This window comes from Phasianus colchicus, chromosome 2, assembly GCF_987193195.1.
Source record: "Phasianus colchicus chromosome 2, bPhaCol1.hap1.1, whole genome shotgun sequence".
Classification (NCBI taxonomy): Eukaryota; Metazoa; Chordata; class Aves; order Galliformes; family Phasianidae; genus Phasianus; species Phasianus colchicus.
Genome location: NC_143437.1, coordinates 6,420,659 through 6,446,654, shown reverse-complemented (window position 1 = coordinate 6,446,654; position 25,996 = coordinate 6,420,659). Strand labels below are relative to the sequence as shown.

Sequence of the window (25,996 nt, the reverse complement as noted above, 5' to 3'; positions counted from 1 at the left end):
CTGACAGTTTCAGCATGGCAAAAAATAACTTGTGGTGAGAACTGGGAAGATCTTTTTTAAAGCTTTATCTTTTATAAAAACAAGCTGACTTGACGAAGGATTTTGCTTATGAGCAGGCTTCTGAGTACACTGCAACATCACATGTGATTCTTCTAGGAGAAGCATTTTCACACTGTACAGAATTTAGTGTAAAAATGTTTTTATATTTATTTTATCTCTGGACAAATACTACTGTTAGCAGTGGTTTTTGCATGATGAAGACAGTGCCTGCCAGAGTACTTGGAGTTGGCAAAGGGAGAAGGAAATATAAAGGGCACACTCAAGATACCATCTGTTTGTCAGTACAGATCAGTGTGATATTTGTCTCTGAGCAACAAATACAAAGATACAAGTGAGCCTGTGGTCCTTCTTACAGGGCAGTGAAACAATAAGGGGCAAAGATCCAACTAAATGTCTTCTCTGGATTCATCAGAGGATCACCCTGATTGAATAAAAAGCTGAAGAATTTAGCCTGTGACACTTAGTGTTTGTCCTTCTCATTTAAGAACCTCAGAGAATTAGTTTTGAGCAAGTGAAAAGCAGATGGGAGAGAGGAAGTCAGATCAGAAGTCACTGAGGTTACTTGGGGCTTCTGAGAGCACACAGGCTTTAGGGATGTCCCAGTCACAGGCTTTCTGCTCAAGTAGCCTCCACAGTAGGTATTTTGTTCAAACTACAGTCATCACAAGCTGGAACAGCCTCAAAATGGGGGTAATTAATGATGAGGCCTTTGTGCACCATTCTTATATTTGTGATGGCGATGGTGAAGCCTCCATGCTTTGCACAGAAAGCTTCTCAGGACAAAAATACTAAGCCATGCTGTAGCACTGCAGAGAGAGCACTATGCTAGCAAAATATGAAGATCCTGTGAAAGAATATTTCTATAACAGTTAGATATAACTTTTAACATGCTAACAGTTTTTGTTGTTTGTTTGTTTTATGCACAGTGCTTTGTACCTCTCAATGAAAGATCCTGAAAAGGGAATAAAGGAATTGAAGCTGGAAAAAGATAAAAAAGTGTTCAATCACTGCTTTACGGGTAAGGAGCTCTTGTCCTGTTTTTTTTTTTTTTTCCATTCAATAAAAGGAGCACAGGACTAAGAGTCTAAAGATAGACTAAAAGAGCTCTAAGCTATTTAGAGTACAGCTTGTAAAGAAAGTTTGAGAGGGAAGCCTGGCAGAGGTCATCTTGACCACTGTGGGACATGCTCAAAGGATGAAGCTTGAGAGGGTTCAGATATAGTCACAGGGCAGCAGAAAAATCAAATGATTTTCTCAACAAGATTGAAATAGATCTTTCTAGAAAGTTGTGTGAAACAATTCCAGAAGAACTGTTTCTCACTAAATTTTTCTACAACAAACTGTGTCATGTTTTAATTCCTGTCCTGCTCCAAGTCAAATCTGTGGATGCTAAGCTTGAATGTCAACCTCTTTCTACAACACTGCATCAGTAACACTGCAGCTTGAAAGACTATCTTCTCCAGGCCTGGCTTTTCCTGTCCCTCCTGCTGAAGCTTCCCAGCTCAACCCTGCATCTTTTCCCAGCTCTTTTCTCCTGGAAGTACAGTATTCAGGAGTTGTATTGGCTCAGGACATCAGTTGGATTAGCTGTACCTCACTGAATGACACAGGCACCTTTGCAGATTAATTCTCTGCATTATCACTGAGAATATCTTTCAGGAGATGTATGTTTAGATGGAGTGGATTTGTTGCCCGTGGTGATCTTTTTTATATAAGGTTTCTGTGTGTTTGTCTTGGTTTGTGGCTGATATTCATATTATTAATTCCTTTATAACCAGGCACTGCTGTGATTGACTGGCTGGTGTCTAGCAACTCCATCCGAAATCGCAAAGAAGGCCTCATGCTTGCCTCCTCTCTCTTGAATGAAGGCTACCTGCAGCCTGCAGGAGATACATCCAAGGCTGCAGCTGAGGGACTGTCAGATACCCCTTTCCTGGATCTTAGTGATGCCTATTACTACTTTGTGAGTGTCGTACGGGTTTTCCTTTGTTTCTGGTTTGCAGATACTCTTCTCAGGCTTGAGAATTCCATGTTAAATATCTTTCTCTGTGTGACGCTCAGAATAAACTGACTCACTTTAACATTTGTGAGGTCAGTTCTTCTGTTGCTCTGTCTGAACTGAGTACAGAGATCAAACTGGGTTCTTTTTAGCTTAGGCTTTGTTCCCAGTAATTTCAGCAGTAACCAAGACTTGGCCACCAGCTCCTCTGATGATGATTCAGTAGAAGGGAAGAGAGTAATTCATCATCATGAGGCTTCCAGCTCAAGCTGGAAACACACTTTTGTGCTCAGAGCCATCAGATGTGACTCAGTTCACATGCATGCAAGCAGAGCTTGCCTATGAGCCAAGAAGCAAAAGTTTTCAATATCTACCTCGTAACCCCTGTCCTGGGTGGCTTAACCAATCTTTTCACTTTATTTCTTCAAATCAGTCCACAGAATATGAAGAACTTTGCAATATTGCAATCACAGTCAAATACTGTTTTCAAAATGCTTGGCTTATGAACTTATGCTTGCAAAGAGTATTCTTACTGTTGTGTAAAGTTGCTTCAGTTTTACAGTTCTGTTTATACTTACCACACAGAATCATCCTCCTTCACCAAAATGAATTTCCCATTGCTTGCTTTGTTTTTCAAGAATATCTCTGTGATACCTGTGCAGAAGCACTGGCAGTGCTGGTGAAGGCAACCATGTAGCCATTGTGGTTCCTGGCTACCCACCACACTTCTGATAGCCCTTGTGCTTCTGCTTGCTTTCAGCTTGCTTTTAGTTTGTTTCAGTACCAACGTGGTCTGAGGGAGGAAACTCCAGGTCAGCATCTGGCTTGTTTTCATGTGAATTGGAAGTACAAAAGCTTACTATATGCAGTACAAATGGTTACCTTCATTCATACCATTTGAACTACATAGTTTTGCTAAGCAGCATCACGAATTATCTGGTGTGGACAAGACAGCCTGGATGGAAACATTTCTTCTTCTTTTTCCCAAATCTCAGATGCTATGCTTGATGTAGGAAGAGGAGAGGTACATTGGGTTGGGGAATGAGCAGCCCAAAATGTATTGGCTGTGCCAGCTTTGCTTTATGTAAGCTGCAATGCATGCAGGTGCTCCAGCTCTCTTCAGATGCCCAAAGACCTGCATTCATAGTCCTCAATCTGAAATGCTTCCAGTGTGACGTGGAGAGGTCCTCAACTTTACTGGAATGTTTTTCAGTAAAAGAGTTGGGTTTTTTAGGTATCAAAAACAGAGTGGAAGGAAGGCTCATGCATTATGTATAAACGTGTACCATTTGTGTAACTACTTAATGTTCTCTTGTGATCATGCAGCCTGACAGTGGATTTTTCTGTGAGGGGAATTCTAGTGATGATGATGTGGTCCTGAAAGAAGAATTCAGAGGCATGATAGTCAAACAAGGATGTTTATTAAAACAGGTTGGTACCACACACCTTCTAGGCTCTCTAGCCTCTCCCAAAAGCAACAGAAGAAATTAGGTATGAGTGTTTCTGCTAACGTTTACCCTGTCACATTCACCTCGGCCTGGTTAGTAGGAACTTGTTTGCAAGCAGCAATAGTTAGTTGAGAAACTAATATTTTGAAATGCTGAGAGGAAATGATTCATGATGTTCTTTACCAATTAATCTGGATTTGGTCACCCTCAGTGAACTGTGGCTCATGGTAGGGACCACTGCTTCTGCTGATTATGTCTGTTTTCAAGACTGGAGTGATGGATGGGGAGAATCTAGATCTGCTGTGTAATGGTGTTACTGCAGTTACATTGTGAGTGCTGTAAAATGAGTCAGTGTTTCAGCTTCCTGAAATGCTTCCAGATCTGATGCCCTGGAATGTCACCCAGTCTGTCTTCCCTGCAGCTTTTCTGGTGACTCATCATGTTCAGGCTGGGAATGTCAGGATGGTCATATGTGCTGGAAGGGAGATTTCCTATCTTCCAGGAAGAACAAAGGGCAGAACTAGAAGAGCTGGATGTAGTCCATGCATGCCTAGGGTCCCTGTGACCAGTAGGAGTCCGTGAGGTGACCAGCTGGCCCAAACTGAGCTATAGGATGAGATCTCCCAGAGCTTGAATGCACTTAAACAACACTGATTGATTGGAGGTGATAGACTAAAGGCTGAGGTGACTTTTGTTAATATTTGGATGCCTGCAAATTGGCATTTGGAGCTAAATCCACATGCTGATATTATGCTCTGAGGGCAGCCCCTAGAGGTAAGGTACAGTGCCTGGAGCCCCAGGAGGGCTGGGTGCCTCAGAATGGCATTGCTAGAAGGCTGTGAATTGGCATGAAAGCTTCCTCAGCCATCCAGCCAGGGATGCTGTGGAGAAACGTTAGGATCTGAGCCCGGCTGCTAATAGCAATGATTATATATATGTGCAATTATAATTGCACAGTTGGCCACAAGCATTTGCAGGGAAGGCAGTTCATGATATTTGTGCTTTTGAATTTTTCTAGGGGCATCGGAGGAAAAACTGGAAAGTGAGGAAGTTTGTTTTAAGAGAGGACCCTGCGTATCTTCACTACTATGATCCTGCTGGAGTAAGACATGTTTGGTCAACTTTGAATTATTTTTCTGTTTGTTTGGCAGTTTTGCTTTGGGGTTATATATTTTTGTTGTTGTTATTGCTGAAGTTTGGTTAGTTTTTTTGTTTGCTTTTCAGGCTGCCCTCTTCTAGCAATATGAGTGAAGTATTTGCTTAGGAATGTGTGATTAAAAATGCCAGGCAGGACAGTGGGGCAATTTGTGTTCAGACTACCTGGCCACTCTGGAAAAGTAAGAAGGAATGATGGTTTTGGGGGCTGGCATGTCAGGGTGGCAAGTGACATCCAGACTTGGGAGCAGTCAGTACTGAACTGTGCTCTCACCTCTTCTCTGTGGTCAATTGGAAATGAACAAGTTGAAAAGAGCAAATTAAGGCAATACAGTCACTTTGCAGTTTCTAATTTTCCATGTCAGACTGATATATGGCATTTTGTTTCTCATGTAATTGTAATAGACCAAATACTGTTTTGAGAAAGGAAGGGGCATCACTGCAGAAAAAACCTACCCTCAAAAGCAGGTGTCCATATGGGTTTAGCCCATTGTGTGTGTTCATTTTGTCAGGGACAGCTGCAGCTGCAGGAGCAGTGCTGTTCTTGTGGGTTACAGGTTCCCCACTGTGCCTGTCCTGCTTGGCAGAAGCAGCTTAAACACAATGGGGAGTCAACGCTGAAGAGTTTGACCTCCATTTCCAGTGTGTTTTCCCCACTCCTGGCTCTTCCTCCCAAAAGACTGAAGTGTCAGCTTATAAGAAATGCTTGTTTCAGGCTTATGCTAGCAGAAGTGCTTCTTCATCCATTCTTTGGCTATCACAGTCTAGAAACATGAAAGAAGGAAAAATAGTTGAAGTTATAACAGCTCCAGCTGTTCTTTGTTTTTTCTCTAATTAAGCAGACAAACTTTCTAAGATCCACTCTTCTTTCTAATTAACCATCTTTTCACCATGAAAAGGAAAGCCTATAGTTGGAACAAGGTGGTTTATATTCTTTCCATGCCATTATTCAGGACATGCAAAATACTCTGCAGATCCTGAATTCCAAATTCCAAAAGAGGTGTCTTATTTATTTACAGGTTTGTGCACGCCCCTTACCCTTCATATTACACTGGCTGAGGATCCCTGGTTTTCTAAGGTGACACGCTTCGTCACCAAATGTTTTTGTTTCCATTATGGAGTTGTAGTCAGCTACTGAGATGTGAAGAGTTTCAGGAGTGTTGTATTTTATATTGGTTTTGTATCTTTCCCAGGGAGAAGATCCACTAGGAGCAATCCACTTGAGGGGCTGTGTGGTCACTGCAGTGGAAGATATGCCAGACTGTAAGGAATCATAGTGAAAGAGCTGTTATAGGGTTTTGGTGCATTCTTTCAATCTGCCAAAAATCACAAGTGAATTTTTTTTTACTCAGAAACAATCTATTTGCAACAATTCAGTAATTGTTCTAATTACTCGTTTATCTTTAATTACTAGAGGAAGGTATTGTGATAAAGGCATCTTGTGCTTTGTTAGCAACAAAAGATATCTTGTGCTTTGTTGGTTGTTTAGACTAGTCAAAATGATGACCTGGCATCCCTATGTTAAGATAACTGGCCACAGGAAAAAAAATAAGCTGAGCTCTCTTTTTAGTTTGTTTTTTTGATGGAAACTTTAGGTTACAAATGGTAGTGCCAGTGAATTGCTACTCTATACATTCTGTTCCTTCCCAAAACTAGAAGCTGTGGGAAGAGCAATGGTTAGTATTGCTGCAAGGAACAAGAAACATTCACTCTATGCATTCTCTTCTCCATTGAAGTAATGGTGAAATGTGCAGAATTCATATTTTATTACTCTGAAACAGTGACAGATTTAATTGGCCTAATTTTGCAAACTGTTTACAAAGGTATGGCCAGGCATGGCTTTAGAAAGGAGGCAAATCCCTTTACAGAATGTTAACGAAGAAACATTTTAAATGCAAGACTTTGATCACTCATAGCTGACTTCCTTATTTCTTTCCTATAGCCAAGAAGTATGATGTTGAAAACAACCTGTTTGAAATAATCACAGCAAGTGAAGTCCACTATTACTTGCAAGCAGCTTCATCCGCAGAGCGTACAGAGTGGATCAAAGCAATTCAGACAGTTGCTAGGACTGGGAAATGAAGATGATCCACCAGCGAGAAGAAGGACAACTGAAACTGGTTGCTCAAAACAAAATGAGAATTTTAGCTTTTCACTGAGATAAAGTCGTGTCAACCAGAAAAGCCTCCTAAGGCTTGTGGGTTGGGAGGGGGGGAATAAGTTTCAGTTCTGTAGTGGGCACTACCGCAACAGAAGAGGAAAGTATCTTACTAAATTATAGCATAGAATGTTACATTAGTGTGTGCTTCTTGTAGTATTCAGTATACCTTGGGAAGGTTATATCTTATGCCTTTTCCTGCTGCCACTGCTGATAGCGAGAATTTCACCACTAAGAGGGGACAGGATCTTGTTGCTATCTGTACACAAGGAATAGCCACTTATGATTCAGCCTTTACTGTTTGAGTATCTTCTAATAACTCAAGGGATTCCCAAGACAAACTTTCTTCTTTACCTTTCTTCTTTACTAGCCTGTCTTTCTACTGCCATGTTCAGCTTTCCAAGTAATGCAATAGAGCTAAGAACTGGATGTCATCATGTGAGATTCTGCATGTAGCCTTTTTCTTAAAAAAAGAAGTTAAAAAGAAACTTAAAAAAAGTAATTAGATTCCTTATCCTGAAGAACTCTTATTCAAATTTCTTGAAACTCAGAAATAAATATCGTTCTAAAGCTTATCTTTAGTTCTGTTTCATTATATGTGTTTTTACCCTGTTCACACATATACCATGCAAACAGAGCCAGGAGAAGCTGCTACTTTAGCCTCATTAATGTTCAGGAAGAAACTTCATCTGGCTCATGGAAGCTGTATTATCACAAAAGCTGTTCTTGTTTCGGTAAAGCAGTAGTACAAGCAGCTTCTGCAGTAACTGGACTGTGCCTTGGTCTGTTGGACCAGCTTGGTGATGATAATCTCCCAGGGTGTGATGCTTTGATTTAACATGAAAACAAAACTTTGGTGATCCACTGTATGCATTTGGGTTGATATGGTTATCTGCACAATGGAAAGCTATAAATACAGTAACAGACTGCTGATAAGTTTGTGGGTTTTTTACCACATTTGGAAGAGAAAGGGAATGCATTATCATCTCATTCACACAGACAGCAAAAATAGATAATAGAAAGCAAGTCTGAAGAGATCTAATCTAATGTACCTGAGGGTTGATGGCCTACGTATGTCTTGTTGCTTTCTAGCAATATTATACCAATACTGTGCCTTTCACTCTTGCCTAAGGAACTCTCTGCAGTTGTGTTCATGTTATGGAGTTGTGGTTTGATATCAAACACCTCCAGATGAACAAGTACCCCTTTTTTGCTGGAACCCTCTTGTGTTGGTGGATCTCTGCAGGTAGAAGCCAATGTAGTCTGATGAGATCTGGACCTCAGAAGACTGTACCAGCCCAGAAGGAAAACATCCTGGGCCTTAAACTAAGCACAAAGCTCAACCATGCTTTCTACTCTGTTTTTATCTCCATTTGTTTATTGGTCTCTGGTGGTTTGTTGTTGTTGTTTTACCCCCAAAGTGCTTGGCTTCTCAGAATTTGCAGGCTTTGGCATATTTGTGACCTCAACAGTATAGAACAGCAAATACTGGCAGTCAGCAGAGTCTCCATTATCCTAAAGGAAACGTGGATTTGCTCAAGAAGCTTCTTGTCTTTGGGCCTGAATCTGGGTGATTTTCTACTATGTGAGGTAGAGCAGTCCTGGTGTCTCTCACTTCCTTGAATTACTTCTGGTAAAGGATCAGATCTTGTTCTTTAATAAGCTGAGTTTCTTCTCAGAAGTGACAGAAAATGCAGCTGTGCTGAGGCAGCAGGCTGGCAGAGACAGTGTTGTCACATCCATTTAGGACATAGAGGAAATGGGTTTCTAGCAGGCATTTCCTGTATCTCGTGCAAGCTGACAGGATCGCTGAAGCCTGGTCTGTTATTCTGAGGAAGGAAGCCTCACAGTCAAGAGAAGATAAACTATTTGCTTAGCCCTGCTTTTTTGATAATTGCTTTGTGGTTTCTGCTCATTTTTGCCTCAGACCTCACTAACCCCAAAATATCCTATAGCACAGGAAAATGAAAAACAGAAACTCACCCAGCTCAGCATAGCAAAGGAGGAATGCAACCGTTGGTACAGTGCCTGCACATGAATGGTATGGTAGACAATGGTGGTCAGCATATTTGTAGAAGAGTGCTGATGTTTGTAGCAGACAATAGGTTCTCTAACCTCCTAGGTGTTCTTTTTAATGCACACCTCAAACATTTATAGGCATCTTTTCTTCTTGGAGGGAACATGAAGACTGGAAATGTCTCATGCCACCCAGCCCTCGTTTCCTTCAGTGAAGACTTTTGTTTGCCTGAGAAGGTACTACACAACTCCAAACCAATCTTCCTTTTATTCAGGTTCCTACACATCTTGACACAAATAATTAGCTCCTCATTCCAGGATGAATGTGCTCTGGCGAATTTTAAAAATAGATGTGATAAGAAAAAAGTACATTTCAGCAAAGCCCAAACTTTTCTTTTCAGGGTGAGGCACCTCTGCGATAAGTTTTTCACAAGGGATGGCCTGGAGACAAGAGTTAATATGGGGCTGTTATTCAAAGATACTCCATTTTCAAACACGTGGTAGTGCTTCTGAAAATCAAAGTAAGAATTTAAGTGCCACGGGTAATCTGACATTAAGAACTGTGCATGATATAATGGGAATTGTCACAACCCTCCAACTGAGTAAAGTTGCTCAGAAAACAGCTGCTGGAGCTGAGACAAGGTGCAAAGGCTACTGTAATAGATGTCTACAAAGGAAAAAAAGAGGATTAGTTTTATGCCAGTACAATTTCCAGACATACCAAACTGATTTTGCCCAAGGAAATTAAATATTAAAATTCAATTATATCATAGATTATGAGGCAAGTCCAGTTGCTCAGAAGATGGGGAAGAGAAGAGGCATACTGAATGCTAGCACTAGAGGAGAGAGCAGGCCTAGTACAAGGCCAAGTAAAAGACAAAGAAAGAAGAGCAGATGCTCGTGATCCATGCTTCTTCCAACTCTTTTCACCTTCTATTTAAATCATCCTTCCATTCACTCAGTAAATACTACTTCAACACTAATTACTTTTTTTTTCCTTTTAAGATGAATTGGTCTTTTGTTATAGAATACAGGAAAGCAAATGAAACCACTGAAAATAAGGATTATATTTATAACCTTTGTTTACTGTAAGACATGTACAATGTCATCTACCGTGAAGATCCTCATATGTTTGATTTGCCATAATTTTCTCTTCCCTGGCATGCTGGCCACGTACTCATCAGAGCTGGCTTTTTGGGATATTTATTAATGATGCACCTACAAAAACACGCTTATAAGTGTGAACCTCCTTCTTCAACAGTTTAAAAGAAAACTGACCAAAACAAACCATGCACTTGTGCATACATTGAAAAATGTAACATCCATGAGAACTGCAACAGCCTACTAATTGTTCAGCCACAGGTGTTGCTTTTTCCCATTGTCCAATAGTCCCTTCCCCAGGTGTCTTAACGAGTTTCCAGCAGTGGTTGGTTTTCAAAAGATTTTTACTTTTTCTGTGTTCTGGCTTTCCCTTGAAGGGTAAGGTTAGTGTTCTTCTGTTGTCCCCTGGTATTTGTTACAGGATTCTGTCTTTGTTTTCAGGGTGAAATAAAAGAGTGTGATTTGTTCTGAAAAGCTTTAGAAGGTTGTAGAGGTTATTTAAGTGTAAAACACTTGTACAGGGGTCTGGGAAAGCTCTTTGTAATACATCTCTATTTCTTCTGAGATTCAGGCTTGGACAGCACCAAAACTCCCCTTAGGAATCCTTCTTGAGAATAAAAAAAATTTACTTTCTCTTTTTTAGAGCCGTAAAAGAACATGGGACTGAACTTTCAAAGAGTGAGATAAGTAGGTAAAAGTCCTTTGTTTTTTGTAGTTGGTATTTCTACTAATGTCTTTCATTTATGTTTCAGAAAGCATGTATATATTCGTTTGTGACCTGTGGTCGTAATGTTGCCATATGTAGATCTAATTGTGCTCAGTATGCACTTTTGTGTGCAGTAGAAAGCTTGAAGCCAGACTTTTAATTTTCCTCTCTTGTTTGGGTTTCCTGCAGGCTGTGAGGGTGATGCTCTGGGCCTTTCCTCTCACCACGCTGCCTCTCTTTAAGGAGTGTGGGGGTTTGACAGCTTTGGCAGCATGAGAAAGCTGTGTGCAGCACGCAGAGAACTGCCACAAGTTCTTTAGTAAACCTGTTTGACTTATACCTAAATAAATGCACTGTTTTGAGTTTGTCTTAGAGCAGGTAAAAGTGGAATAAATATGCTCGTACATATATTGATAACATGCCACAATATGCAAAGTGTTTCTTTTCAAAGGCTGTTCTCACAGCTTGTGTTTTGCTTTTAGATTATATGCAAGTAATTATATTTATACTGTATAGACTGTATGCAGTTATTAATAAATTAAATGCTAAATCTTTTCCCTCCAGCAGCAGGGTTCAGGATGGAAAACTCAGTCCTGCTTCTCACAGATAAGTGTTGATAAGCTCCTCTCCCTTGCTTTCTCTCCTACCAGTGTGGTTTCTGAGTAACTATGACCTTTCTGATTTGACTTGCGTGATGCTGAGGAGCACAAAGGAGACTCAAAAAGCATGTGATATAGGCAGGATCAGTGTTCAGAATGACGAAGTGCTGCTGCTTTTCCAGATGACTTTACCTGCCAACCACATGTGGCTTGGAGTGCTCCTGGTCTCTGCAGTTGGTGGATTGGAGCCTAAAAGAGGACAGCATCTCTTGCCAACTTTGACAATGTTCATTGGTGAACAAGGAAATAGAAATATAGAATATGAGACATAGTCCTTGGTGATTTGCAAAATGAGTGTGAAAGGGAGCCAACGTGCAGCCATGTGTATCTGTCAGGTTTTTTTTTGTTGTTGTATGGGATGATAGTATGACTGAAGTTCAAATCTGATGCATGAAAATAATTTGAATATGGTTGTTTCATGACCCTTTAATGCTACAGCTTATTTTAGGAACTCCTTTACATTTTAAAATGGTGATTGGTAATTTGCAGGCCAACTAAACAGAGAACAGCCTTGATAATCTTTGACTGAACTAAGCTTCTTCTGTTGTTACTCATGGGACTTCTTGAAATAGAACTTCTGATGAAATAAGTATGTTGTTTTTTTCCTGGATTAGAACATATAACTTCTTGCTTTGTGTTTAGAAGCAGAACTGTGGCTTTCCCCTCTGTGTTTCTGGCTCTGATTTCTTTTTCTTTTTTTCTTTCCCCTTTCTGTTTAGTTGAAGAGAGAGTAAAACTATATGAAGACTGAGAAAACTGCTTCTCGTACTTCAGCTGACTTCCATTTTAAGTGAGGTAGGGTATTGTCAAACTCTTCCCCTCCTTGCAAAGATTCAGCCCTTAAGATGACAACGTTTCCCTGTCGTGCCCCATCACATTACAAGAAGATGACTGAGAACAAGGGAGAAAAGAATGAGAGGGAGATGCTGATGAAAAGAATTGATTTTCGTTTGAGCAGTTCAAAGAGATGGAATTCATTAGGTTTGTTTGTTTAATTTTTATTCTTTGCGTTTATCACTGAGATCTTCTACCTCCTCTTACCTGACTCTGGTGTATTAAAGAATTGGAGATGAAAGTTTAGTTCTGTTTCCCCTTTCTCCTCTGTCCACCAGCCACCTCCCCTTTCTTAAAATTATTTTAAACCAAAACTTCCTACTTTAAAAAGAGTTAAGAGAACTTGTGGCAATTTCTGTAGGCATCACAGAACGCAATTCAGATACATAAATATAAATGTCTGGTGGTATTTTTAGCGTCCTACTACACACCACATGGTCTTTAGTCATCCTTCTAGAAGAGCAGAAATTTCCTCTAACGTCGTCATATCTATGTGTATGTATAGATGTCTGGTTACTTCATGGGCACTGAGTGTCGTGGTCGTTTCCCTGTGTAAGCATTTGAGTGGCTCTCAGTGTGGTCATCTCTAAGGACGTGTGTTGACAGAAGAGTTGTGTATTAGAGTGATTTTAATGAGCAGTATAACGTAGTGATAAAAATGATCACAGAGCTGTGATCTTCAAGAATAAAAGTTCATTAGAAAAGCCAGTTTGGTCAATACATTAGAAGAAATAGTATAGGCAATTAAAGCAATTTATGGCATATTTCTATTTATAGTATCCTGCAAAATCTTGTCACAGATCTTCCTAGCTAAACTTGCAGAGTATTCTTTCTCTTTAGCATTGTGATGGAAAAATAGTGGAAGCTATTTAAAATACGTCCTCAAATGAGCAGATGAACGAAGGTTTTTGTGGGAGTATTGTCATACTTCTTTGCAGTGGCAGCATTATCTTACACAGCTGATAAATGTTTTGCTTTTCTCAGCTTTCCCTCTCTTCCCCTGCACTAGGATTAAAGTGTCTGGTTTGTTAGAAATTTTCCTACTGTTTCCAGCTTGCTCAACCTGTGCCTTACATCAGCCTTCAAGCTGAATCCTCAATTAAGTACCTGTTAACACAGAATCACAGAATGGTTTGGGTTGAAAGGAACCTTTAAGACCATCTAGTTCCAACTCCCTGCTATGGGCAGGAACACCTCCCCCTAGACCAGGTTGCTCACAGCCCCATCCAGCCTGGCCTTGAATGCGTCCAGGGAGGAGGCATCCATAACCTCACTGGGCAACCTGTTCTCTCAGCCTGCCCTCATAGGGGAGATGCTCCAGCCCTCTGATCATTTTTGTGGCCCTCCGCTGGACCACTCCAACAGCTCCATGTCCTTCTTGTGTTGGGGTCCCAGAACTGGACGCAGTACTCCAGGTGGGATCTCACAAGAGCAGAGTAGAGGGGCAGAATCACCTCCCTCAACCTGCTGGGCACGTTTCTCTTGATGCAACCCAGAACATAGTTGGTCTTCTGGGCTGCAAGCACATATTGCCAGCTCATGGTGAGTCTTTCATCAACCAACACTCCCAAATCCTTCTCCTTAGGGCTGCTCTCAAGCCGTTCTCTGCTCAATCTGTATCTGTGCTTGGGGTTGCCCTGGTCCAGGTGCAGGACCTTGCACTTGGCCTTGTTGAACTTCATGAGGTTGGCATGGGCCCACCTCTCAATCGTGTCCAGGTCCTTCTGGATTGCATCCTTTCCCTCTAGTGTATCAACTGCACCACTCAGCTTGGTGTCATCTGCATCTGCAAGACCACATCTTGTGGTATTCTGTGTTTGGTGTTCTGAGACATTTAAAAACAGTGTTTAGTACCAGTGCCAATACACTGTAGTGTCTTGTGGCATCTTTGCATTGGCAAGCAGCATGTCCTTTGGCTCCTACAGTTTTTAATAACTGTGCATTAAAACCAGCACATGCATTTCTATAATCACTAGGATATTTTAAAATGTGAATACAAAAAACCTAATAAACTACCTGAATTTACATGCCCTTGCAGACTGTTTTTAATCCCTCTCTGTCCTGCTTTGTAAGTCAATGGTTGCTGAAAATTGATGGCAACAATGAACTGGACAATCCTCAGGAGTTAGAGGGGGTTGCAAATAACTATTCTGATATATAGAATTATCCTCTTATTTTGCATCTTGGTAGGGCCCCTGAGACCTTGGAGTTTTCTGTCCCTCACTTCTAACACTTCTATCCACAGATCTCGAGGTCTGGAAAAAAAGCCCCACAAAACATATTCTTAGGCATGTTCTAATGATCTGTAGCCACTGCTGAGTTTCAGCTTTAAGTACATAGGGTGATTTCTTCCATGTTTTTTTGGAGACAGGGTTTTATGAACAAGCAGTACGCTGAAAAACAATGGCCAAGTGTTGTAATACTCTCAGGTATCTGAGATGCCTCTATCCAAATTCATCAGAGGTAAGTGGTGAGGGTTCGGGACTGAGGTCAGCTGCTTCAATCTGTAGGATCTCTTAGAAATGTAATGAAGGCATACTGATGGCAGGCCCCCAGCACAAGAAAGGCATGGACCTGTGCAGTCCCCAGAGATGACCACAGGGCTGGAGCACCTCTGCTATGAAGACAGGTTGAGGGAGATGAGCTTGTTCAGCTTAGAGAAAAGAAAGCTCTGGGGAGACCTCACTGTGGCCTTTTGAGGCTTAATAAAAAAGACAGAGACAAACTTTGTACATATTCTGATGGTGATACAAGAAGGGACAACAGCTTTAAACTAAAATCTGTGTTAATTAAACATAATGGTGCTTTCTTTTTTGATTAGTCTGACTTGTAATGCCAGTGGCCCTAAGCCACATCCTGCACCGTGATAAAATAAAGCCGAACTTACAGCTCCTTCCTCCAAAAACGGAGCTCTGCAGTGGTGAGTAGTTGCTGAGGAGGTTCTAAAACCACAGTCATTTTGGAAATACAAAAATAAAATACGTATCTTGGAGGACCTCTGGTTGAGTTTTGGTGCAGGTTTTGATGCTAAGCTGCATGCAGCAGCTGAGGAAGTTTTTGTGCAGCAGAGAAACATCCTTTTTATCACAGAAACCTGGCTGGTTTGAGCTGGGGTGTGGGAGGAGGACAAAGAATTTGCTCTGCACTACACAAATTTTGGGAAGGGGGTGGGTAGAATGGTGAAAGGCAGCAAGGCCACGTAATTATGAGGAATCCTGGGTGATGTGTGCCTGAGGCATCCTTCTGCAGCTGAAAACGGAAGAGTAGCAGCGTCAAAATGGTATGCCAGCATCAAGGAAAGTAGGTGGAGCATACTGAATAGAACTCTCCACTTCCTCAAAATTATGGGTAAGAGAGCTTGGTACTGAAGCAGAAAAAGGGCTTCCCAGCCACCCAGATGTGAGGATAACTGGTGTGCATCTACAGGAGGTAGATGACTTCTGCATGAGTGGCCTTTGTTGAGGTTGCTCTCTGGGGAGGGGATACCTAAGCACTAATAATAATGTAGGTATGTATGTGTTGGTATGTTCTTCCTACTGCAGTCGACTCAGCATTTTTGCTTGAAGCTACAGGGGTGAAGAGGCAGGTGCAAAACACAGCTGGTGGTGTACCAAGTGCTCCTGTTTGGAGCTATGGATGCTGCTGGGATAACGTTGAAGGGAAGAGGAGAATACAGTCAGCCTTTAATTGGGCTGCAAGCTGAGCAGGTGGTATAAGGGTAGGGAGGGGAAAACAAGACCAAAACTGATGAAACCATTTCTGAAGGGAATTAAAACCCTCAAAGAGGAGCTTGAAGAGGGGAGAGGAATCATGCTTGTTTTGATAGTAACTTGTACTCACTGAAAGAAAAAGCATGTTGAAAGAGTGAGGCCTTGTCTAATTGCGTAGCTGAGTGCTTTTAACTTTTAATGTGTTTAGAAAGGCACAGCCACCCGAAGTGGACAAAGTTAGAGGCATGATGAAGACTGGTAATTCCTGAACTCATAAGAGGATGGGGGAAGCACTACAGCTAAGTGCTTGCTGTACCTGAGACAAATACACAGCAACTGATGGCTGATGTGGAGGAAATGGGCAGCAAGAAGTGAAAAACAGCTGAAAGTAATAGGAGGAGGCCAGGTGAGAAGAAAGGTGAGGGATTAGGTCCATTATTGTGCATTTCTCCTGTACTGCAGTTAATAATTTGGGCACTCTTGAGGTGATGAGAATAATACTAGCAGCACATTCTTTTCAATTTATGTGCGTCTTTTCAATTTTTGTCTCTCTAAATTAGAGTAGAAAATATAGTGAATAGGGTGTGATGCAGTATTTTCAGTGGAAAAACTTATGTTGGTTTCTTTTTCTTTCATTGGGTAACAAGGTATAATCTTAGGGCAGAATAGCTAATAATAAAGGAAGTGGTGTTTGCAGTTCATTGAAATTTGCACTACACCCACTGTACTTAGCAATATTCTTTGCTCTAAGTTACACTTGAGCTGTGTCTGTGGTGGCAGTGTGATAGCATGAGGTTCAGCTGAACTTTAAGCACTGCATCCATTAAAAAAGATAAAAGATAGGAGGTTGAGGGAAGTGGGTCAGTCTGTGGAATGCTCCTAACTAGAAAGGGAATCAACATATTGTTCTTGGAAGCATATTAAAACTGTGGTCTTCACCTGGCTGTTCTGTGTTTCCTTGCCTTCCAGATAAAGGCACCTACAACAACAAAAAAACAGCTGTGAGCCTGAAAAATATGTTTTCACTAGATATTAAAGAACTGTGAAAAAATAAATACACATAAATTATAAAGAGTTCTGAACTGTTCGTTAAAACTCCACCACCATCCAACAAACAATGTCTTAATCCAGGCAACCATGATACCTACTTTTCCCCAACAAAGCTGCTCTAGTGCTCCATCTTGTGTTCTTGGGCACCACTGCGCGTAAGGGCCGGACCTCGTCAATTTGAAATGCTTTTGCATTACCTGCGTTTCTAGGCATGGTAGAACTCTTTCTATATTGAATAGGTTCCACATCAGTGACTTGTTTTAGGCATTACAAAAAAAAAAAAAAAAAAAATAGGGGCCTTCCCACCATTTTCTAATTTCTCTTTAGTGCAAAAGTGTAGGTAAAGAAAGGTGACACTCAAACCAAATTGTAAGAAAGTGATCTTGCAGTCATTCTTTATGTTGAGTAATGCAATGGGCATCTCTTATACTAGGAGCAATTTTTGAAGTCACTGCAAAGATCGGTGCTGGTAAATCAGGATCTGTCTGATGGGAGATCACAACACAGAGAAAGTTAAGAGTTTCCAAATGGTATGACTGCGTGAGGTAACTTTATTTTCATAGTTACTTTGTTCAAAGTAATAAATGGAACTTGTTTTACTCCCTGTTTCACTGCCTTCTATAGAAATGAGACGTGCATAGCTGATCACGGAGAGGCTGATAGTAAAGTGGCTGCTTCAGCCCTGCTGGTTGCCCTGATGTGCGAGTCCTCATTCACAAGTCCCAGGGCTGGGCAGTAGAAATGCAGTGCTGCTCAGCACCAACACCTCCACACGTGCAGGCTCTGTCCCTTCAGGCAGATGTTGGCATGTTGAGCCACTAGGTGGCTGTCTTGTCCTCTTCTTTCCAATGTCTGCTATTTGTCCTTGCCCGGCCTCCCTTGGTGAACTCCCACATCATGCTGCTGATACAATACACATTGAATCAAACACTTATAGTTTTTTACAAATCTTTTTTTAAAAAGTGCAAACTGAAAGTACAATCAACGTCTTTATATAATACAGAAGATTAAATTTACAAACATGAAATTACTACTGAATACTGAATAAGACTATGAGTCTTATTTAGAATTTCACTTTTTGTATCAGTCAATCTGATAAAGTGCAAGTAAAAAGTTATTTGCATATTTTTTTTTCTGTGAAGCTTTCTTTGTATGTTTGCAAATATGTCTAATTCAAACAGTAAAATATTTACAGGCCAGCAGTCCATATGTTGATGTAAGGTTCTTGAGTTGCAAGCAGCAGCAGTGGTTTCTCATCTCTCTAGTTCTGCTTCCAGGATTTCTCCCCATGTGTCAACATCCATCGGATACATGCTTTTCTCTGGCAAGTTGTTTTGTGAGTGAATGTTACTGTATTTTCCACTGAGCCATTCTTGTTTTACTTTGCTTTTCCAGTAGTTTCTTAGTAACGTGATCTGATGGAAAAACAGACAGCTAAAATCTTGGAAGTAAACTGAATTAAGCTGCATTCAATATGAATAAGTTTTTTTTGCATTGAAAGAGTTAGTGCCAGAAAAAGGATTTGGAATGTGTCTTTGATACCGGAATGCCAAGCCCTAAATGGTGTAGTACTATCAAGGAGACTTGGGTCTACTTCCATCTTTTCTAAGTTAGATTGAACATCATTTCTTGCCTCAGTTCTTAGAGGTTGAAAATGATGGGGAAATGAAAACCATAAACAAGAATTCATCTTCCTCCTTATTCTTCAAAAAAAAAACCAAAAAACAAAAACCCTTTCACTTTCTCTTCCTGTTTAGGTTTTTTATGACCTTTAAGTCTGGCTCATGCTCATAATGCAGGCTGGTTGTATTCTTCTATTCAACCAACCTTTTAGTGCATGAAATGCTTGCTTTGTCTATTTGTTGCTCGTTCCCCCTCTAAAATAGAAACAAAATATAGATTTGTGCAAGTGGTGAAAGATGGCTACATTTGGAGGTCACCACCTTCCTGCTTAAGGCAGGGAGTGCGAGTCCAGAATTCTTTTAATTACTATTTTTTATATTCTGCTTGCTTTCTTTACACACCTTACTGTTTGCAAATGCACCAGCTCAAATAGGGTGCGGATCTCTCTCTAGCAAGGTCAGAAGAATAACTGTGAAACCATTCCTTTCCTGACCTACTTCAGTTTGGAGGCTGGACTCAACAGTGTTCAGCACATCCAGCTCCTCCCTCTTCAGAGCAGCCAGAACCAGGAATGTATCTATGTGTGTGTAGGTTGTTCCAAAACAGCTTCTGCAAGCTCCTGTGAGCTCCTTCTTTCTTTTTGCTTACCCCACGTTCTTCCTCCTGGATGCGTGTTGCTCAAAATGTATTGAGATAAAGCTATTTGGAATTAATTTTCAGCAAATTTTTCTTCACAGGCAGCATCATCCCAATGAAGCACAACAAGAACTCATACTACTGTCAGACAGACAGGCTATGCTATTTGGCCACCTGGCTGCAGGGCTGGCTCACATTCAGCCAGCTTTCCAGCCACTTTGCTTTGGTGATCTTGGGACTAACTAGAAATCGTAGAGCAAGCAAAGGAGGTGTAGGAAAGAAGATATTGGAAATAGAAAAATGACATAGACAGTTCTACAGGGTGATAGGAGATGTGTTTGTGTATATTTCACTGGATTCCCAGTTTGGTTTCACTGCTGAGCCACGCTGGCATTACAGTGGTTCTCCAAGCATCTGGCATTAGCTTTGGACAGATGAGAAAACACAGATTTATATAATTTATTTGCGTATTTCTGCCACGAACCCCAGAAGCTTCAAAGCTGCCGCCACCGGCACTCACGTTCCATTTACCTTCCACGAATATCCGCTTCCCCTGTCAACATCGATCTCCCGCTGGCAGACGGCCCTCACCGTTAAGCAGTGGTTTTTCCACAGCCAGTCGTTGCCGTCGATGGCGAGCCGCCAGCGCCTGCAGGTCATCGCGGCGCTGCACAGGCTGCGGGGATCGAGCGAGCTGAAGATCCGCACGCTGACTTCGGGAGGCAGGAGCGCCACAAAGTCAGCCGCAGCTCCTCTCCTCTTCTTGTCACGAGGGAGAAGCGTCGGTTCGCCACGAGTCAGCGACTGCTTGTTTCTCTTGGGCGTCTTCTGCATCATTCAGAGCTCTCGCCGAGTCAGGTCGGCGCGCCTGAGTGAGGAAAGCGCGACAGTTAACGAGCATCGCACGTTACTACCGCCGCCTGTGTGGAATTACGGCTGCCGTCCCGCTGACGAAGCAGTGCCGTCGGCTGTCCCTCGCTGCTGTCTCCCTCCACACCCTTTCAGCCGCGGCCGCCGCTAGCCGGCCCTGAGCGCAGGTGCGCTGCGGCGCGGCGCTGACCGGACGGCCCGTTCCCGCCAAGCCGCTGACGGCCGCAGCCCGACCGTTGGCGCCGCGCGCCGCCGTACCTGTCCGCCTTTGGAAGCGCCTCCGCCATCAGCGCCGCGCCTCGTTGACAAACACGGCGACCTCGGCGGCGCATGCGCGCGCCCCTTGCCGCAAGGCGTGCCGGGACTCGTAGTTCTCCCAGCCGCGCGTCAGGCGGCGGCGGGGCGCGGTGGCCGCGGCGGCGGACTACAATTTCCGGGCTCGTGCGGCCGCGCTGGGCGGAGCCGGGAGGGATTTAAACACCAACAGCGGCTGGGGCGGGGCGACGTGAGGGAGCGGAGCTCGGCATGGCGGGCGTGCGGCTGGCGCCGTGTGACGGGGGCTGCCCCGTAGCGCTGCCGCCGGGGGAGACGCTGCTGGGACGCGGCCCTTTGCTGGGTGTAAGTGCGGGCGGGGCGCGGCCGGGCCGTGAGCTGAGCGCTGTGCTGAGCCGAACCGCCTGCAGTCGTCGTTTAGCGGTGTGGGGTGGAAATGGGTTCAGTGGTGCGGGAGCGGTGGCAGCGATGCCGTAAATCAGTTGATTAGGAAGCTCTTAAGGCTTAAGTTGAAGTGATTCCAAAGAGAACATCCCTATTTTCTTGTTACGAAGACTCAGTAGAACATCCTTGTTTACTTAGTCCGGAGTCACAGCTCTCTTTTATCTACACAAACTGCAGGGCTCTCAACCAGCGAGCTTAACAGAGTCTTTCCAACCTGTATCAGCACTACCACCTGTAATGGCTGTCCCTGCCATGTGCTGAATGGGGTGGGAGTGGTGGGGGCTTTGCAATGTTCCTGCAAACACAGATCGGCGTAGAATGGCTTGGGTCGAAAAGGACCACAATGATCAGCTGTTTTCAATCCCCTGCTAAGTGCAGGGTTGCCAAACACCAGACCAGGATGTCCAGAGCCACATCCAGCCTGGAAGGTGTTTTTGCAGCAAGGTGCATTCCAGCAACTCCAATTTGTCCTGAAAGCAGAGTGTTGCTGTACTGTTATTATTTTTTTTTTTTTGAAGTAGACTTTTTTTTTTTCCCTCAGACAGACTATTTTTTGTGCTGATAGTGATGCTGACGTGCCATAGCATGTACTGCTAGCTATTTACAGCCCACACACCTCTTGTGTTTCTCTTTGTCAAGAGATGTCAACAGTGTCTTCAGCCACTTGTGCCTTCTGCATAATCACACGGTCATACAATGGTTGAGCTTGGAAGGGACCTTAAAGCCTGCCCAATTCCATCCCCTGCCATGGGCTGGCTGCCTCCCACCAGCTCAGGCTGCCCAGGACCCATCCAACATGGCCTTGGGCATCTCCAGGGATGGGGCACCCACAGCTCTCTGGGCAGTAATGGTGCTTAACAGTGAATAGAACAGTAATTAGACACCCTGCCCCATCCTGTGTAAATGAATTAACTAATGTAAGGATGAAGTATACTCATTAAAAACAAACAAACAAAAAAACCTAACACCTGGGGTTTCAGTATGTTCTTGTGAGAAGTATTTTGTCTCTCTAAGCATCTGGACTGAGGCTTTTAAAACCAGATCCCAGCAGCTGAGTAAATGATCTACAGAGCTGCGGATTTGCAGCCTTCAATGAGAGCTTGCTAAGATGTGCTGGATTCCTTATGCTTCTGATTCTGAAAATTGGTTCTTAAATATATGGATCTCACATAGGTTTTTTTTATCTCCCTTTCAGATTACTGATAAGCGAGTATCCCGAAAACATGCCATATTGGAAGTGGTGGGTGGCCAGGTTCGCATCAAACCGGTAACTTCAGTCTCTCTATTTACTTTTATAAAACCAAAATACAGCTGCTGTAGTTTATTTTAGATTTGCTTGTGATGTCACACTTGTGATTTGAGAACAGCGTTCAGTTTTCCTTGCTCTCAGTTCATAACCTTTACTTTCACATTACAGTGTCGTTCTGACTTCAGGTAACATTACTAATGTTTTCATGTAGAATAGTGATTGGGTGAATCAAATAAAACACTGTAGAGGTTTTGTATGTTACTTTATAGTGCTGCCTTTGCTTTTAAGACAGAGATCTGTTCCCTTCACTGATTTCCCCTGGTTCTTCTCGGAAAAATTCTATGAATTTACAACCTTTGCTCTTCAGCAAATCATAGAATCATAGAATGGCCTGGCTTGAAAGGGACCACAATGATCATTTAGTTTTCAACCCCCCTGCTATGTGCAGAGTCACCAACCACTAGACCAGGCTGCCCAAATAATAGTCTTTTTTTCTTCTTTTCCAAATAAACTCAGTTGTTGTTAGAGGGAAGTTTTAAACTTACTCAAACGCTTGGCTTTTTAAAAATTGGAGGTGTTCTTGCAGTAATTAACTCATCAAGTCTTTATATAGTTACAGTGAGCTTGTGCATAGGCTGTGCTAAAACATTTAAGATACGTATAGATGCTGCTATTTCTGTTAAACAGAGTTGTGGCTATTTTGCTCACCAGTGCTGTGAGGGCCAAGAGGAGCTGCTTTGGTACCACAGGTTTATCTGTGCTGGTATCTCTCAGATTCAGGCTTCGTTTATTTAGAAGACTTGGCTGAGTGTTGTAGGAGTTGCGTGCCAATGGCATTTGTATCCTAGTTCTTCAGTCCACGAGCTGCTAACTCTACAAATGTGAGCTGTGGCCCTCATTTCTAGGTCTGGAAACCTGCTAGGACTATGTTTACCTGTGTTTTCCCCGCTAGTTTTGAAGTTTACCTTCCCACCAGTTCACACAGCTTTATTTTACCTTGTTTGTTTTTTATTTTGTTTCATTGGGTTGGTTGTTTGTTTTAGCATCAAGTGGGATTGAAATGTTAAGAAACAATTTTTGATACTAAAATAACAAACCACCTTTTCACTAACTAGTTCAATTAATTGTGCTATCCAGTGTATATGCCTGTTTTTGTCTTTAATGTTTTGATGTTGCAGCATTGCTGTAGCTATTCCTATGGCAAATATGTTTTGTATGATAGAGCATGGTGAGTGTTGTTCAGCCATGTTATGTATATATGCTCTTTTTTAATGCTAGCTATTCTTTCTGTCTCACAGATTCATGTAGATTCATGCTTTTATCAGTCTCCTGAGAACGGCCGGCTGCTACCACTGGAAGCTCATGAATGGCACTCATTGAAATTTGGTGATAGCTTTTCCCTGATGGTTGACAAATACATCTTCAAGGTCCTTTCTGCTCAACCTGTGGAGAGCACAGAGAGGTATCAATATCTGCCAATTACGATCTTGTTCTCAGCAACAGCTTTTTTAATCATTAAGTTGAGCCTTTTTCACGTAGGGGCCCAACAGGTGATGCCCAGAAACCACTAAGTCTAGGAGGTGTATATGACAAGTGGTCTCAATTCTGGGAATATGGTGTTCTGTATTCTACGTGCTTCAATGTTATTTAGTTTACATCCTCTTCTTGGAGAGCATTAACAGCATTGCATGAAAGCGTTTAAGAGTGAAAGGAGTGGTTTGATATTGCTTGAATATAAATGTAGGTACTCCAGTAACTATATCTGTACTCATCTGGTATTATGCTTTACCTATGTAATGATAAGTTCCCTTTTCTGTCACATTAGTTTGAAATGATGTTAACTACTTGCCTGAAGGAAGAAGTCTTTAAGTACCACTGCCAAATGCTGAGTGCCTTCCATAGTCATCCACATATCCATGTTATGTGATTTCTGCCATAACTGAAAGTAACTATATTTGTGACATTTCGACTTGGTATTTGCTTATCATGAATACTATTTTCTAACATTTGGAGAGGAAAAATCAAAATTCATGACACTATCTCTTTTTAAATTCATCAGATTTGTTTGCTTGCACACTCATTAGAATATTTGATTTATTAGGTTGTATTATTATAGTATTAGATTTGAGAACTGGTTAAACTGGTTAAACTTTTAAATGAAACTTAAGCAACATCCACATCACTGAAAGCTGTTAACTTCAGAAAAAAAAAATGGTTTGCTGTGTTCTAGTATATAACCAATGGCCAATATCCTCAATGCAGCATGATATGTACATTAAAAAAACTCAAGTCACTAAGTCTAGAAAGTCAAATACATGTTTTGAGTTCAAAGATGACAGTGGGAAGTAAATGAATGTAATTTGAATAAAGATCGTGTTGTTTCTTATGAAGAAACATGCAGCAATTTATATTTTTGAGGGAGCTAATACTGTAAACAATTCAAAAATGGATTTAGAGCGTAGCAAATTGCAAGCAACAACTTCAAGTTTTGTTGTGGGAATGGATATTATATATAATGAGCTTAAAAAAAAAAAAACTAAAGCACTACAGTAGGGTATCAGTAATTACTGGAAAATTGCTCGTTAAAAATTCAGTGGAAGGTAGAAAGACATCTTTATTTCCTCTAAAAATCGATGTAAGAGTGCGTTAGGTTCACTTGGTAAGTTTAATAACAGAAGTTCAGATAGGCTTCTGTGTTAAAGAAGTACGTGTTCATATTTGTGGTGGGTTTGACTACTTAAGAATGATTTTCTTTCCTCAGGAATAATGAGGAGGCTGATGCAGAAGCAGCAGTAAGTGTTCACCCTGTTGAGATATCTCATAGTCCTTCGTTACCTGAGCCAGCATGTTCCACCTCTGGGATGCAAGGTAGCACAAAAACAAGAAGAGATGACTCTACTTCCACACATCTGGTGAGTGCTTGATATTTTTACAGTAAAATCTGGTGTATATATGGATGTGTGTCTTTCTGCTTTTTTTCTTGAGAAATCAACTCAGGCAGACCAAGTTATCTGCTCAAAATATATTTGTTTATTGATTGGCTTATATGCTACAGAAGTATATAAACTGACACTGTAGATTTGTGTTTGTGGCAAGTATGTTACAGTCATTTGTTCTCTGAAATACACAGAAATAACATAGCTGTTGCTACTTGAATATTTTGAGCTAACAGTGCTAGAGCTGGATGTGGTACTACAGAACCGTGTCAAGTTCTAGTCTCCAGTCAGTTACTGCCTGCACAGGGAATTATTCCTAGGGGAATAAATGATAGTTCTTTCAATCAACCTGAGAAATTAAAATTTTGTATCTGGATAAATTGTATTGCAGATGTCTTGAGCTGGCTGTAAGTGTACTAGCAACCTGTTCATTTGAATCATGCAGCAGTGATGGAGGTGTGTTGTCAAAATCTTCACAGAGACATGTAGGTAGCTGTGTTTTTAGAGCAAGCACTGTGTGTTATTCTTACTGTTTGTGAGTAAAATTGCCTTCAGACAGTCTGAAAAATTCCTTTGGCTCCATAAACTTTTCCTTAGAGCTTCTGCTGTTTATCAAGCATCATAGTGCTTGCTAAAAGGGACACTTTGAGCAACATCATTATATGGTAGCTAGTAGCTAAAATGTTGGCCTTTACTGGAGTAGGGATTCTTAGATTGTTTACTTACCACCAATTTGGCACTATTTGCTAAAAGGTATTTCAGTAAATGAGTGTGTATTAAACATACATTTGGTGTATTTAACTTCTTACAAACAATGTTTAGAGTTGATTTCTTTCTGGAGAAAGAAATTCAAAGAATGCTAGCAGAACTTTGAAGTTTTTTGACAAATAGGCATTTGCTGTTTGTTAAACCCATTTACTCCTATCTTTTTTTTAGAAACTACATAGCAAGATCCTAAAAAAGGTGTTCTATGAAACTTTCAGTCTTCAGTCTTTTATACATTTATTCCAGAGGTCTGAGGAACTTTGTACAGAATGAAAGCTTCTGTACATGTCACTTCTCTGAGTGA

The 25,996-nt window shown here is 41.6% G+C and overlaps 3 protein-coding genes across 11 annotated transcripts in view; 2 read left to right on the top strand and 1 right to left on the bottom strand.

Moving 5' to 3' along the window:
• PLEK (pleckstrin) overlaps nucleotides 1-7,395 on the top strand; it is a 56,091-nt gene extending 48,696 nt beyond the window's left edge. For all 3 annotated transcript variants that reach the window (XM_031603301.2, XM_031603299.2, XM_031603300.2), the window contains 6 exons: nucleotides 987-1,078; nucleotides 1,839-2,023; nucleotides 3,386-3,490; nucleotides 4,526-4,609; nucleotides 5,856-5,925; nucleotides 6,605-7,395. In XM_031603301.2, the coding sequence (XP_031459161.1) occupies nucleotides 987-1,078; nucleotides 1,839-2,023; nucleotides 3,386-3,490; nucleotides 4,526-4,609; nucleotides 5,856-5,925; nucleotides 6,605-6,744 (676 nt within the window). In that variant the 3' untranslated portion in view covers nucleotides 6,745-7,395. The remainder of the gene's footprint in view (nucleotides 1-986; nucleotides 1,079-1,838; nucleotides 2,024-3,385; nucleotides 3,491-4,525; nucleotides 4,610-5,855; nucleotides 5,926-6,604) is intronic.
• Nucleotides 7,396-12,066: 4,671 nt separating this feature from the next.
• Nucleotides 12,067-25,996, top strand: part of APLF (aprataxin and PNKP like factor) — a 28,856-nt gene continuing 14,926 nt past the window's right edge. For 2 of the 4 annotated variants that reach the window (XR_016463843.1, XM_090134647.1), the window contains exons 1-4: nucleotides 20,438-20,643; nucleotides 21,938-22,009; nucleotides 23,290-23,453; nucleotides 24,753-24,903. Coding sequence is in view for 3 of the 4 variants with exons in the window: in XM_090134647.1 (XP_089990773.1) it covers nucleotides 20,551-20,643; nucleotides 21,938-22,009; nucleotides 23,290-23,453; nucleotides 24,753-24,903 (480 nt within the window). In the remaining variant the exon portion in view is untranslated. Of the gene's footprint in view, nucleotides 12,098-20,437; nucleotides 20,644-21,937; nucleotides 22,010-23,289; nucleotides 23,454-24,752; nucleotides 24,904-25,996 lie in introns of those variants that run through there. The other 2 variants (XM_090134649.1, XM_090134648.1) reach the window with 2 other exon arrangements.
• On the bottom strand, nucleotides 16,267-20,432 carry FBXO48 (F-box protein 48). Of its 4 annotated transcripts, none has more exons than XR_004168314.2 (4): nucleotides 20,284-20,429; nucleotides 19,687-20,023; nucleotides 18,090-18,311; nucleotides 16,267-17,799 (listed from the first exon to the last, which is right to left on the bottom strand). XR_004168314.2 is itself a non-coding variant. In XM_031603304.2 (3 exons), exons 2-3 carry the CDS (start codon nucleotides 19,990-19,992, stop codon nucleotides 18,150-18,152), a joined length of 468 nt encoding a protein of 155 aa, XP_031459164.1. In that variant the 5' UTR covers nucleotides 19,993-20,023; nucleotides 20,284-20,430; the 3' UTR covers nucleotides 17,819-18,149. The 4 variants fall into 4 exon arrangements, 2 of the variants coding, with proteins under 2 accessions (XP_031459164.1, XP_031459167.1); XR_004168315.2 differs by having other exon boundaries at nucleotides 16,267-17,796; XM_031603304.2 differs by lacking the exon at nucleotides 16,267-17,799 and having other exon boundaries at nucleotides 17,819-18,311; nucleotides 20,284-20,430.

Bases quoted from the DNA above. Each gene is read 5' to 3' on its own strand.
- FBXO48 (XM_031603304.2), bottom strand. From the start codon at position 19,992: ATGATGCAGAAGACGCCCAAGAGAAACAAGCAGTCGCTGACTCGTGGC. The intron at 18,312-19,686 runs GTAAATGGAACG...TTTTTCCATCAG, and splicing joins GAAGCGGATATTCGTGGAAG to ATCACGTTACTAAGAAACTA.